General features: G+C 37.4%; 1 protein-coding gene across 1 annotated transcript in view; it reads right to left on the minus strand.

Moving 5' to 3' along the window:
• The window catches only part of GIPC2 (GIPC PDZ domain containing family member 2), a 93,028-nt gene that overhangs the window by 63,209 nt on the left and 16,261 nt on the right, over nucleotides 1-13,558 (minus strand). The window contains exon 2 of the mRNA XM_070467870.1: nucleotides 2,133-2,318. Within this exon, the coding sequence (XP_070323971.1) occupies nucleotides 2,133-2,318 (186 nt within the window). The remainder of the gene's footprint in view (nucleotides 1-2,132; nucleotides 2,319-13,558) is intronic.

Here is a 13,558-nt window from a genome sequence, read left to right on the forward strand (position 1 = left end):
CAGCTCTGAACATCAGAAGCTAAGAGCTAAAAAATCCATGCGTGTTTGCAAAACTTCCAAGCCCTTCCCTGCTGACATCAGAAAGGCGTTGCTCCATGTGCCTCATGTCCTGAGCTTCCCCCAGATAATCCGACATGACTTTCCCAACTCACGGATTTTCCATTTGGTCACCCACTCAACCTTCAGCAGAGTCATATCTTTTGCAGAGCTAAAAATAGCCATTCTATCAAGTGGGAAGTTAAATAAAGCACTATTTACAGTTAAGAGGATAATTTCCCAAAGGCTATTTTTTTTTCAACGATGACGATGCATTAGCATATCAAGGTTTGGACAAAATAAAAGTATGAAGAAACTTCATCACTAATTCTTTGCTCAGCCAGCTCTAGAATCAGATAGCTTGGATTCAAATCCTGAATTTGTCTAGCTGCATAACTTTGGGCAAGCTGCTTAACCATCCCAAACCTGATTCTATGTCTATAAAATAATAAGCTGATAATAGCGCCTACCCAGAGATGAACCTCACAGACATGTTGAGCAAAAACCAGAACAGTAGAGTAAGTAATATGTGATTTCACTTATATGAAGTTCAGGAATAAGCAAAACTATGGTGACAGAGGTCAAACTAACGGCTACCTTTGTTGAGGAAGGGTATTGAGAGAGAGGAGAACAAGGGAGCCTTCTAGGAGTAGAAATGAAATTTCCCTTGCTGTGGGCGGTGTTTACACAGATCTGTGAACATTCATTAAAGGTTTGTATCTGTTACACCTCAACAAAAAAGTAATCAAGAGACTTCCCTGGTGGTCAGGGGCTGACTCCACGCTCCCAATGCAGGGGCCCCAGGTTTGATCTCGTCAAGGAACTAGATCCCACATGCTGTGACTAATAACCAGAGCAGCTAAATATCTTTTAAGTAATTAAAAAGGAAACATGGTCTCGAACAGAACTGTTGTAAGCATTAAATGAGAAAATGTATGCAACATGCCTGAGAAGCATTCAATAACAGTCAGTGTTACAACTACTCATTACAGGGAATACCCTGGCAGTCCAGTGGTTAGGACTCAGAGCTTTCACTAGAGGGACTCACAATTTTGGGGAATTAAGATCTCACAAGCCCTGTGTCCCCCCACCCCAGCAAAAAAAAAACTACTTATTATAATAATAGAATTGTTATTTAAGAGATGAATCTTTTTACCTCTCTTCAGTTCTTAACAGTTTTTCATACCATTTCAAACTTCCTTTTCTTGCCTTTGCAGTTCTATATTGCTCTTTGTATTTAGATAAAGTAATTATAGCTGACCCTTGAACAATGCAGGAGCTAGGGGTGCTGACCCTTTGTTCAGTGGAAAGTTCCTGTACAAAATCCCACCATGTCAGCAGTTCCCCGTATTCATAGTTCCACATCCACAGATTTAACCAACCTCTGTTGGTTAATAGTTATAGTATAACATTTCCTACTGAACAAAATCTGCATATAGATGGACCCACACAGTTCAAACATGTTGTTCAAGAATCAACTGTATATAGTTAAGAAATTTTTAAAGAGCCTTGTTTTAAAGAAATAGGTGGCCAAATAAATATGCACTTGGAAATAACACTAAGTCAACGGAAATCAACATGGAAGTGACCAGATGATGAGCTTACAGATGTACAAGAGCCCTTATGGATGAGTAGGCACCAGGGCCAGGCTTTCCTCTTGAGTAAATGCAAACTCCTAGAGGAAGTTTAAGCCGAAGGGGAAAAAACTCAAGGAAAGGGTAAACAAAAGAATGGTGTCTTTGAAACAGTTTTTAAAGGAAACATTACCACTCCATCCATTCCTACTGAATTAGTGCTCACTCAATAGATCATTTCAAACTTTCTTTGACCTGGTAACTTTTCTTTATTTTTTTCTTTTTTTTTTTTTTTGGTTGGAGCATTTATTCCATTTATGTTTTTTTTTTTCCATTTATTTGTATTAGTTGGAGGCTAATTACTTTACATCATTACAGTAGTTTTTGTCATACATTGAAATGAATTAGCCATGGATTTACATGTATTCCCCATCCCGGTCCCCCCTCCTGGTAACTTTTCTTAAGTGTTACCCTTAGTTAAGTCACACAGTCATTTTTGTTTTGTTTTGTTTAAATACTTACCTTTATAAAAGCATAGCCAGCACCATTATCTGTAATAGTGAGACCAAGTGAATCCTCAGATTTATACACATTCACTTCTTTTTTGATCCCTTTTATGTGGGCAAATATGAAATCTTCGAGACCTATTTGTGCTCCTAAGAGTTTTCCCATGTCAACTTTAGGTGTGTTTAAAGTGCAATATAAGATCTGCAAAGAGAAAGAAATATTTTAAGTCAGTTTGCATCAGGAAAACATTCTGATCATTATTCAATAAATATTTCAATTTACAATGTCAGTGAAATAGTCTTCAATTTACGATGCCAGCAGTTATATCATTAACATTAGGTAATATGAATTGCGTGTTTCCTGCAGGCCAGGCTCTGTGTTGAGCAATTTATATCCATTATTATATTTAATCTTCACAACAGCTTTCTAAATACATTATCATCTTCTTATTACCAATAAGGAAATTGAGCCTTGGTGAGAGTAAGTTATTTGCCTAAGGTCACAAAGATAGTACTTGTCAGAGCCAGGATTCAAGCTCAGTTCTCACCAACTTCAAAGAGGTTTACATTGCTTTGTTACCTGTTATTTACAATGCTGACATCAAAGGCTGTGTTCCCAAAGGTCATGATACGTATAACCCAATAAAAGTAGAGGCAACACTATTTTGGAAAACACATAAGTTTTCTTTAAAATAAGGAAAATTTTATTTATCTTGCATTTTTGTGCTTGAGAAAAGTAAATGGTGAATGTAGTCTTTTTTTTCTAATTGTTTAAAACGTGTCTAAATGGACCTGGAAGACTAGTCCAATCCCTTGGCTCTAAAAATGGAGGAACTGAGGGCTGGAAAGACTAATGGAACTTAGTCAGATACACAGGATGGTAGAAGTTGTGTGGAGGTTGTAAAGGGACTTCTTACATTTACCAAGTCTTTGTTTGACCTCATTTTCCTTCAAAAATACAATTTATTTTGCTAAAATCTGCAATGCTACTCAAGCTTGCCAACTATAATTTCAGTAATTTGTGGGGCCCAACTACAAAATGGAAGAGGAGAAGGAGGGTTAAGAATAGGCCACTGGGGACTTGCCTAGTGGTCCAGTGGCTAAGACTTTGATCCCAATCAAGGGGTCACAGGTTCGATTCCTGGTCAGGGAACTAAAGCCCATATGCTACAACTGAGAGTTTGAACACCACAACTAAAGATCCCTCACGCTGTAACAAAGGTCAAAGATCCTGTGTGAGGCAACTAAGACTTGGTGCAGCCAAATAAATAAATACATATTTTTTAAAAATTTAAAAAAACATGCCATTGGTTTAAAGTTCAATAAATATTTACTGAGTACCTTCTGTGCACAAAAGATATTTTAATGCAGCTTTTTGATACCAAAATGACTAAGTGAAAAATTGTACCTTTTGTTATCAAGTAACATTTGCCATAGATATTGCCATTCCTGAGCCTTGCCTCAGCTCTCAACTTCCAACCCGCTCCCTACCTCTCCAAGTTTCACACCATTCCTGATTTCCCCGCTTGAGTTTTAAACCATAAACACCCATAAACCCCTGGGAGCTCAAAAACTGTGCAATCACTACTTGCTAAATGGATTTTAAGCCCTATTAAAATACGTCTGAATTGGAACAGCTCTCCCTGCTCTACAGCGAAAGGTCCAGCATGTTCATCAAAGGCCTGATCAAATCCCAGAGGTACATGAAAGGAGCTAGTGATGAGGACAAGGAAGAGGCCGCAGGGTACGAAGGATCAGTGCCTGCAAGCAAGAACTGCTGCCCCTGCCCTTTCCTTTTCTCACCCAGGTCTTTGGTGAGCTGTGCTAATAACTGCTGGGCCTTTAACACAACATAATACATTTGGCTTTGTAGTTACTCTTTGCAAATAGTTGCAGGTGTTAAATTTTTATTATTCAAGGTGGGGAGTGATGAGAAGTCATTTAGGCCAATAATGGCCCCTGTTTCTTACTCCAATTGTAAACTCAGGGGTATCAATTAGTCCACTAATAAAAATAATTATTAATGGATAAAGGGGAGAAGTAGTAATGCATAGAAAACAGCTTTTCTCACTTCCTTTCTCAAAATGATGGAAAGTGAGTAGAAAAGCTTTCTCCTTGTTCTTTTTCCAGTGAATCGGTAAATGGTGTTCATAGCAGATCCAACCACCACTAATACAGCACCTTACTGAGCAGACAGGAAATAAAACATTAAAACATAATGATGATAAAATAGGGTAGGGGGATAAAAAACCCAAAAGGAAATCCCACACAAAGTAAACGTCTAGTTGCTAAGCTGCGTCCTTTCTTTCAATCTTTTCACATACTTCACTGCAGAGCAAATACTAGATTTCCTGTTAGGTATAACCCTTCCCCATTATGCTTCCTCCAAGACAGAATTATGTTCCACTCTGGGCAGCCAGCAGTTGGCAGCCAAGGCATCAGGGTTTCTTTCCTGGAAGGAGTAAAGCCATGGAATGGAGTTCCACAAAAGGTTGTGTTGAAAATCAGCAGAAATGTCATAGTCCCTGGGAGGTGGAGGAAGAGCCCCCTGTAGCAGCAGGAAACTGAAGCTCTGTGGCTTTAGGAAAGATAAAATCCTATCAGTCACACAACTCAACGCACAACTATCAGTGAATACATCTATATGTCATAAAGGTCTAGAGATTCAAATACTCCTCGTAGATACTGTATTTTGAACTGAAAAGTTTAAAAGTGGTATATAACTCTCTAAATGCCGGAAAGTTCGTGTTGATTCATCTACTCACAATCCTCTATTGGACAGGTGCTTTTTGCCAAGTTCCGTGGTGCATACTAGATGTACAAAGATGACTGGGACCAGTCCTCATACACAAGAAGCTCCCAGGCTAGGCAATGACCCACTGACATACAGTGGGGCAACATAATCCAGTTGCAATATATTAAGAGTCGTGGATATTTGAGACAAAAAAAAGGAATCTCATGACATATTGTGAACTTTCCTATCTCCATCCAGACATTTCCTTCAATCCAAAATCTAAAAAGCCTGCCACCCATACACCCACCCTATCCCCATGCTCTTGTCTATTGAGACTCTGCAGGGATGTGACTGCCTGGGTGGGATCACTCTACTTCTCTCACATCGTTTAAATCTAGCACCTCATTTGAGTGTCTGAGTCACCTTCCCTTCAAGTTCAATTGGTATAACATGTATTTGTCACCCTGACTCAGAGAGATGAAAACTTAGTCATCTTTCTCTCTCCCATGAAGGTTAACACAGTGCCCAGCTCAGTTTATATCCAAATGGCATTTTCTGCACATTCACTTACTTCATTTAATAAAACCAATCTGTGTACTACATTTTACTAAACTCATTTTGTGGATGAGAAAATTATGACTTTATCCAATTAGCACTATAATGTTTGATGTCAAAAGAAAGGAAAAAAAATACAAGAAAAGAAACACTGAAACAGTTATATCATCAATGCTCCTCTAAGAAATACTCACTTCCAGAGATATACTAGAAAAAGTCAGGACAACATGGTACTTAACATCATTTTTTATACGCTATGGTGAACAAATTAAATCAAAAGAAAGTAAACTCAGAGTAAGGTACTATATAAGGAAAATTATCCAACCATTAGATACCTTTCTGATGATTTTTATTGTAAAATGAAATGCTTAACATCTTTTGGGGTATCTATATTTGGTGCTTTACCAACACCATTGCCAATTTTAATAAGCTTGATGGAGTATTTATGACTACTCCACTTTCTAGAGCAGTACTACCCAATAGAAATGTAACACAAGCACCATAATTTTAAATTTTCTAAAAAAGTCACATCAACAAAAGATATAGGTGAAACTAATCTAATTTCCTCATATAACCCCATATATCCAAAATATCATTTTAACATCTAATCATTTATTTTAAAAATGAAATTGAGAATTTAATTTTTAATAAGTTTTTTAAGATCTGATGTATGTTTACCCTTTTGTGTCTCTTTGTGACCCCATAGACTAGGGCTCAGCAGGCTCCTCTGTCCATGGAATTCTCCAGGCAAGAATATTAGAATGGATTGCCATTTCCTTCTCCAGGGGATCTTCCTGACCCAAGGATCAAACCCAGGTCTCCTGCATGACAATCAGATTCTTTACCATCTGAACCACCAGGAGAAACCCCTAATTTGGACTGGCCACATTTAAAGTGCTCAATATCTATACTTCGCTAGCAGCTACCATTGGGCAGCTCTGTTCCAGAATCCCATGTCTTTAACAATTTTTTTTTGTCTTTAATAATTTTATACTTTGCATTTTTCCTATCTCCATCTATCTATGCATGTTGTTCCCTTGGCCAAAAATGCCATGACTAATACTCGATTTCTAAATCTAGTCTATATCTATCAAAATCTTCCCCATCCAATAAAGTCCAGCTAAATAGCATTTTCTAACAACACCCTAAGCTAATGCTATTACTTCATCTTCTATATACCTATCAAATTTTATACATTTCTTGTGGAACTTAACCATGTGTTGCTTTGTAAATTTCTGGCAGGTAGGAATTCATCTTATTGTCATATTTGTCTTACTGGATGCCTGTCACTGTGATTTATAGGAGAGACAGCTGAAGGCAAGGAGAAAGCCACGGCCCTTTGGGGCCAGATGGAGAGCCTTAAATTGTTATTGTGCTGGACATCAATATCTACAGTACCCGTTCCCCTGCCCCCTCAAGTTTCATTCCCCGTTTTTGCCATATGGCAACTTGGGGACGAGTGACCCCACCCTCAGTTCCATCAGAAATGAATCATGATTAGGTTTAAATCAGTTAATGACTAATTCATAACCCAACTTAGGCCAGTAAGATACAAAGAAGAGGGACTCTCCTGGTGGTCCAGTAGCTAAGACTCTGCGCTCCCAATGCAGGCTGCCAGAGTTTGATCCCTGGTCACAGAACTAGATCTCACATGCTGCAACTAAAAATAGAAGATCCCATATGTCAAAAGACTCAAGGCAGCCAAGCAAATAAAATTATTTTAAAGAGATACAAGAAGGGATTTGTTAAGGTTTCTGGGGAAGGAATCTTCTTTTCCACAGAAGCTCCTAGAAAGGTATCTCTCCCACTCTGATGTGACTAACTGCAGCTGTCACTTCGACATTAGAAGACGGACCCTGGGGACAAAGCTGACACATGCAGAAGGGTAGAGCCTCTGGATCCCGTCTCACCTAAAGACATTCAGTAATGGACACTGGAAGCTGTTACCCCCTTCCCCTCCTAAGGTAATCTTCAGATAGCAGGTATGAAGTGCTTCCCTGGTAGCTCAGTCAGTAAAGAATCGGCCTGCAGTGCAGGAGACCCGGGTTTGACCCCTGGGTCAAGAAGATCCCCTGGAGAAGGAAATGGCAAAGCACTCCAGTATCCTTGCCTGGAGAATCCCATGGACAGAGGAGCCTGGTGGGTTGCAATCCATGAGTTGCAAAGAGTTGGACATGACTGAGTGACTTCACTTTGATACCTTCTATGTGTTTTGGAGGAAAATTCACCTCCTCCATTACAGACATAAGGCTCAAACTAGTAAAGTGGTGACATAGGAGTAAGCATGTGGCCCAATCCCAGCCAACAAGACATGGGAGGAAGTCCAGGAAGCTTCAGAGAAGTGTCTTTTCATTCCTAAGAAGCAAACACAGTAAGACAGCCGTCCCCTCTGCCCCTGTAGGTACCCTTATCTGTATGTGATCTAGGAACTTCCACCACCACCTTACTACTAACTGAGGGAGAGATCAACACCAAGAAAGGCAAAGACTTGGAGTGAACCTAGGTCCTTGACATTGGTGAGTTGCTCTGATAACCAGTTCTGACAACCACCACAATACCTCTTGTTTGTAAAACAAGTTGTCTTAGGCAGTTAAACTAGCTCTGTGCTACTTGTAGCTGAAAAAATCCTATCTGATACACAGTCCTATCCCAAAAGCCAATAATTTCACCAACCGATTCTGGGCTAACAGATTTCTAACTGATACAATTATTATCCTTTGTGTCTTCATAACTCACAGGAGGCTTTTTTGCTTTGTTTTTGGCCTCACCACACCGCTTGTAGGACCTCAGTTTCCCAACCAGGGACTGAACCTGGGCCAAGGCACTGAAAGCACAGAATACTAACCACTAGACTATCAGCAACTCCTTAAAATTCAGTTTAAAAGTTCTTTCTACCTATCTCATTTAACCCTAAAAAAAAAAAAAGAGGCAACTCTGAGATCTATGGTGAATTGTGTTTCCTTTAATGCATAGAAGTGTTATGTGTTGAAGTATTACGTAATTGCTATGAATTGAAGTGTTATGCAATGAAATGCTAGGCATTGAAGTGTTATGCGTTCTTATCCTATACTTTCATATCCTGTCAAAAATTTCAGGCACAAGGTAAAGCCTTCCCTTACTTCAATATCAGCAAAACAGATATCCAAAAAGGAGCTAGGTTATACCTGGAGTGGTTATGAAAAAGAAAGAGAAAAATAGAAGTAAAAGAAAGAAGGAAACAGTGGGTTAAGGGGTAAAAGACCCACATCTAGTCCCAATTCTGTACTCTCACGAGTTCAGTCATCTGACCTTCTTAGTCTTCATGGACATCTGGCATTAGTAAAGCTTAGTCTACATCACACAGCTATTACTAAAACTCAGTAAGAGAGTATACATAAAAGTGCTTTTTAAACTAAAAAACTCTAAAGGTTATTATTAGTATTATCCCTGGAATACAGGTGCTCCTTGAATAATATTTACACCTACGCTTGACAGCTTCTTAAATTGCATTATTTTTCCTGAAAATTAGATTTGCTCCTTTTTCATGTCATAACCAGGATGGATTTCATTTTCTCCCATAAATTACAGTATACTTCAACGTTTTTTGTTGAGTGTAACTGATGACCATTTTTTTACCATGCTTTTATATTTCAATTGCTATTTTTCAGTTCTTATCACATGATTATGATTATTCACCCTAGAAACTCAATATGGCTAGGATGATAAGAGTCTAAACTACTGTATAGAGCCATTAACATAAAATAATATTAGTTTTTCTCTGGTGGTGCCATTATATATTCCATAAGTATGCTTTGTGAATACATTTAAATAAATCATTTGCCATTAGTGTTTCAAAAGATATTCTGACCCACAAACAGATCACAAATCTCTCCAAAAACACATCAGATTCATTTTTAAAACTCCAGGAAGTCCATTTCCAACTTTTTGTTTAATGCCTTCCTTAAACAGGAACTGAGTTGGCCCAAGATTCCACATGTTCCAAAATCTCTGGAAGAAATTATGGGCTTATATGGCTCACGTTACAGTATTTGGGAATGTGATTTTAAACATAAGCAACTAAAACAGTTACCTCCTGTGATTATCTAAAATAACAGTGTTACCAAATATTTTAATACAACTACTTTCCTATATCTCAATCTACCAAGAACCTTGCTAACTCTTTATATTTTTCTAAAATAAGCATTATAGAAATATCAGCCAATGTCATTACAGAAAATAAAGATGAGAAAGTACGTAATAATACTAAACCTAGTAATTAACCATACTTTCATCCGGAGTTAATACCACCATCTTTGTACATAAGAAAACCACTTGGATTACGTTTTCTTTGTTAATGACTAAGGTTCCATCTGGGCTATTCTCAGATATAACTATTTAGGCTATTATCTAAACCTCACAGACTTTTTTCTCAAAAAGAGAAAAAAGACTGTATTTCCACCTAATCAATTGCCTTTAAAATAGCAGGAATTAAAAACAGCCTGAAACTAAGAATAATTATTGAGGTAAAAAGATCACCCACTTATCCTGAGTGCTTGAACAAAAGAAACTATAGCCAAGCCAGAGTGACAGAATTATATTACTCAAAACTCCTTCCAAAAACTGAGTGTCTTATTCTACACGATTCCCAAAAATATTTGGTAGATGTGTTTTATCAAGGAACTTCTGGAACTCAAACAACTCTTCAGTGACATTCATGACTGGGACACCTGCCCATCCCTCTCAGCTCTACACAGTTTGGAGACTGGCTCCCAGCTCTAGTAGACCACTGTAAAAGTGAAAGAACTGGGAAGATAAAGGGCTGGAAGAACAAAGTAAATAAAAATTAGGATATCAGAAACACTAATTGATCACTTATGTGTACCAGGCATTTCCACCTACTACCTCATTTAATCCTATGACAATTCTGTGAGAGGCATTACTACACCCATTTTTTTACAGATGAGAACATAAATATTTAGAGAGATAAAAACAGTTTGTGATTAAGCAGTATTTGGTGCATATGTAACTTAGCCCTGGTTATCCAACCCTAAGCTCTTTCCCCTACAACATTGCCTCTCTCATACCTAATATTTGCACAGAGAGATCCAAGTTACTGATCACTTCCTAAAGCATTAGCTCAGTTAATCCATTAACTCAGCACATCAGCTCGTAAGTGCAGGCATCACCACGCCCTATGCAGAAGGAAAAAAAAAGGCTCAACATCCCTTTTATGATTCGTCTAAGGTCAAATAACTAGTGAATGACAGAGTCAAAACTGGAATTCAGACTTTTGTGCTTTTTCTAAGCCATGATAGCATAGCTGTGATGTAAATATAAATTCAGCTTTAAACCTAAAACTCCTAGAAGGCAGAGACTACAAAGTTTTTGCTCTACATGGAGCCAAATACACTGTTTATTTAATAAACCACCCACTTCTTTAAAAGAGTTAAGGAACTTCCCTGGTGGTCCAGTGGCTAAAACTCCATGCTCCCAATGCAGGGAACTAGAGCCTAAATGCTGCAACTAAGACCTGGTGCAGCCAAATAAATAAATATATCTTTTAATTTTTTAAAACAATGAGTTAAGGTAGTTTACAAAAAGGAGTTTTTGTAATTGGACTTAAAAATCAAATGTATTAAAAAATAAAATATCAATCAAAATATTGATATTAACCATCTAATATATTTGATTAACATCAAAATACTAATACAGGGAATTCCCTGGTGGTCCAATGGCTAAGACTCCACTCTTCCAGTGCAAGAGGCCCAGGTTCCATTCCTGGAAAGGGAACTGATAGACTCTGCAGGCTGCAACTATAGATTCTATATGCTACAACTAAGACCCAACACAATACACCATGGAATATTACTCAGCCATTAAAAAGAATTCATTTGAATCAGTTCTAATGAGATGGATGAAACTGGAGCCCATTATACAGAGTGAAGTAAGCCAGAAAGATAAAGACCAATACAATATACTAATGCATATATATCGAATTTTAAAAGATGGTAACAATAACCCTATACGCAAAACAGAAAAAGAGACACAGATGTACAGAACAGACTTTTGGACTCTGTGGGAGAAGGTGAGGGTGGGATGTTCTGAAAGAATAGCATTGAAACAAGTATACTATCAAGGGTGAAACAGATCACCAGCCCAGGTTGGATGCATGAGACAAGTGCTCAAGGCTGATGCACTGGGAAGACCCAGAGGGATGGGATGGCGAGGGAGGCGGGAGGGGGGATCGGGATGGGGAACACATGTAAATCCATGACTGATTCATGTCAATGTATGGCAAAAACCACTACAATATTATAAAGTAATTAGCCTCCAACTAATAAAAATTAATTAAAAAAAAAGACCCAACACAGACAAATAAATACTTTTTTAAATATTGAGACATTGTTTAATTTGATTTAATATGTCATTTTAAATTATTTCTTCCAGTTAATTTTAAAACTGACCATAACCCAAAGAAATGAATGTAATTAAATAGGTATTTAAGACCTCTATTATTTTCCCAGCATAACACATGTAATAAATTTTGAAAGATTTGTTTTTTAAATATATATCATTTTATAAATACAATACCTTTGCCTTCACCTTGACAGTGGCTACAGTCATCTAGAAAAAAGTTTCAGTTTGTCAAAGATATAAAATTGGCAACAAGACAGATATTTAGAAACCTGATACTGTATGCTCTATTTTAGACCTTCATAAGGATATTGTACAAAGCCCTGCCTCGAACTATGTAGAACTTTCTATAAATGATTCACTTCTAAATTAGCTGTCCTGGGTCAGCAGTGGCGTCTTAAATAAAAGGTGATTCATCCTTTGTACTGTTCTTTCCCTGGTACAACCACTGTTTTCCCCCATTTTTTTTTAATGGACAAAATAATGTGACAAAAATAATTTTATTCCCTACCCCTCAAAAAGGGAAAATCAAGTCACATGTTTTAATTTATGAAATGACTTCCCTAAATCCATGGCTAATTCATTTCAATGTATAACAAAAACTACTGTAATGATGTAAAGTAATTAGCCTCCAACTAATAAAAAAAATACATATATATATATAAAAAAAAATAAAAATAAATAAATAAAAAAAAAAAGAAATGACTTCCCAGAGTAACCAAAAGAACATTTTCCTTTGTTAATGAAATTTAATCAAACCAACTATGTTATCAAAGAGAGTAAAAAGCTCAAACCAATTCTTGAAACATATGAAAAGGTTAAAAGGATAGAGATAGGTTTTAGTCTTGCCTTTGTGGATATTACATAGATACTAAAGCAACGAGTAAGATAAATCAAACATGAATAGCTATATATATCCATCCTCTTCCACAATATGCTTCAGGTCAGAGGAGATATCTGAGCTTTAGCCTAGTATAATAATGGCTGCAAGGTTACGAGCCAATTTGAAAGACATCATAAATCACCAACATTCCCCATGTCAGGAGCTGTCTCAAATTTTCCAGATTTCTAAACCACTTATCCTCTTAAAAGCTTCCTCTTGTTTGACACTTAAGATGCAAGAGAACCTCAAAAGGAAAGGAGAAACTACAATGAGATGTTTTATATCCAAGAATGTAGCAGTTTGTGAGACATTAAATTATAATTATTAGTAAAGAGACTTATGACTAAACTTTCCAGTTTATAAATATACAAACATGAATTTTAAAAAAAGTAGCTATTTGATCCCCAACAGGTCCTTAAACAAAATTTTGAAATTTGTTTCGCAGAATGCTCATGTATGACCACATTCATGTTAACCAGGAAGCAGATTTGCAACACTTACAATGAAATATCTATGAGGTATGTGATATTTCAAAACCAGCCAAGGGAATTCATTCCCTGGCAGTCCAGTGGTTAGGACTCTGTATGTTCACTGCTGAGGATCCGGGTTCAATTGCTGGTCAGGGGACTAAAGGACCACAAGCCCTGCGGCATGGCCAAACAAAAACAAGACAAAAAACCCACCCAAAGAAATCATGGAAAACTGGAAAGCAAGCATTCGGAGACCAGCGGTCAAAACAGAGTGATGAGGGGATGTGATCCTGACAGAAAGAGATGAGCACTTTGTGAAGAAAATGGGCCATGCAAGAAACTATAAACATCTTGAGAGAGAGGAAGATTGCAATTGATTTTTATTCTAAACTAGGACACCTGCAAGA

Source organism: Odocoileus virginianus, chromosome 5 (genome assembly GCF_023699985.2).
Source record: "Odocoileus virginianus isolate 20LAN1187 ecotype Illinois chromosome 5, Ovbor_1.2, whole genome shotgun sequence".
Taxonomy (NCBI): domain Eukaryota; kingdom Metazoa; phylum Chordata; class Mammalia; order Artiodactyla; family Cervidae; genus Odocoileus; species Odocoileus virginianus.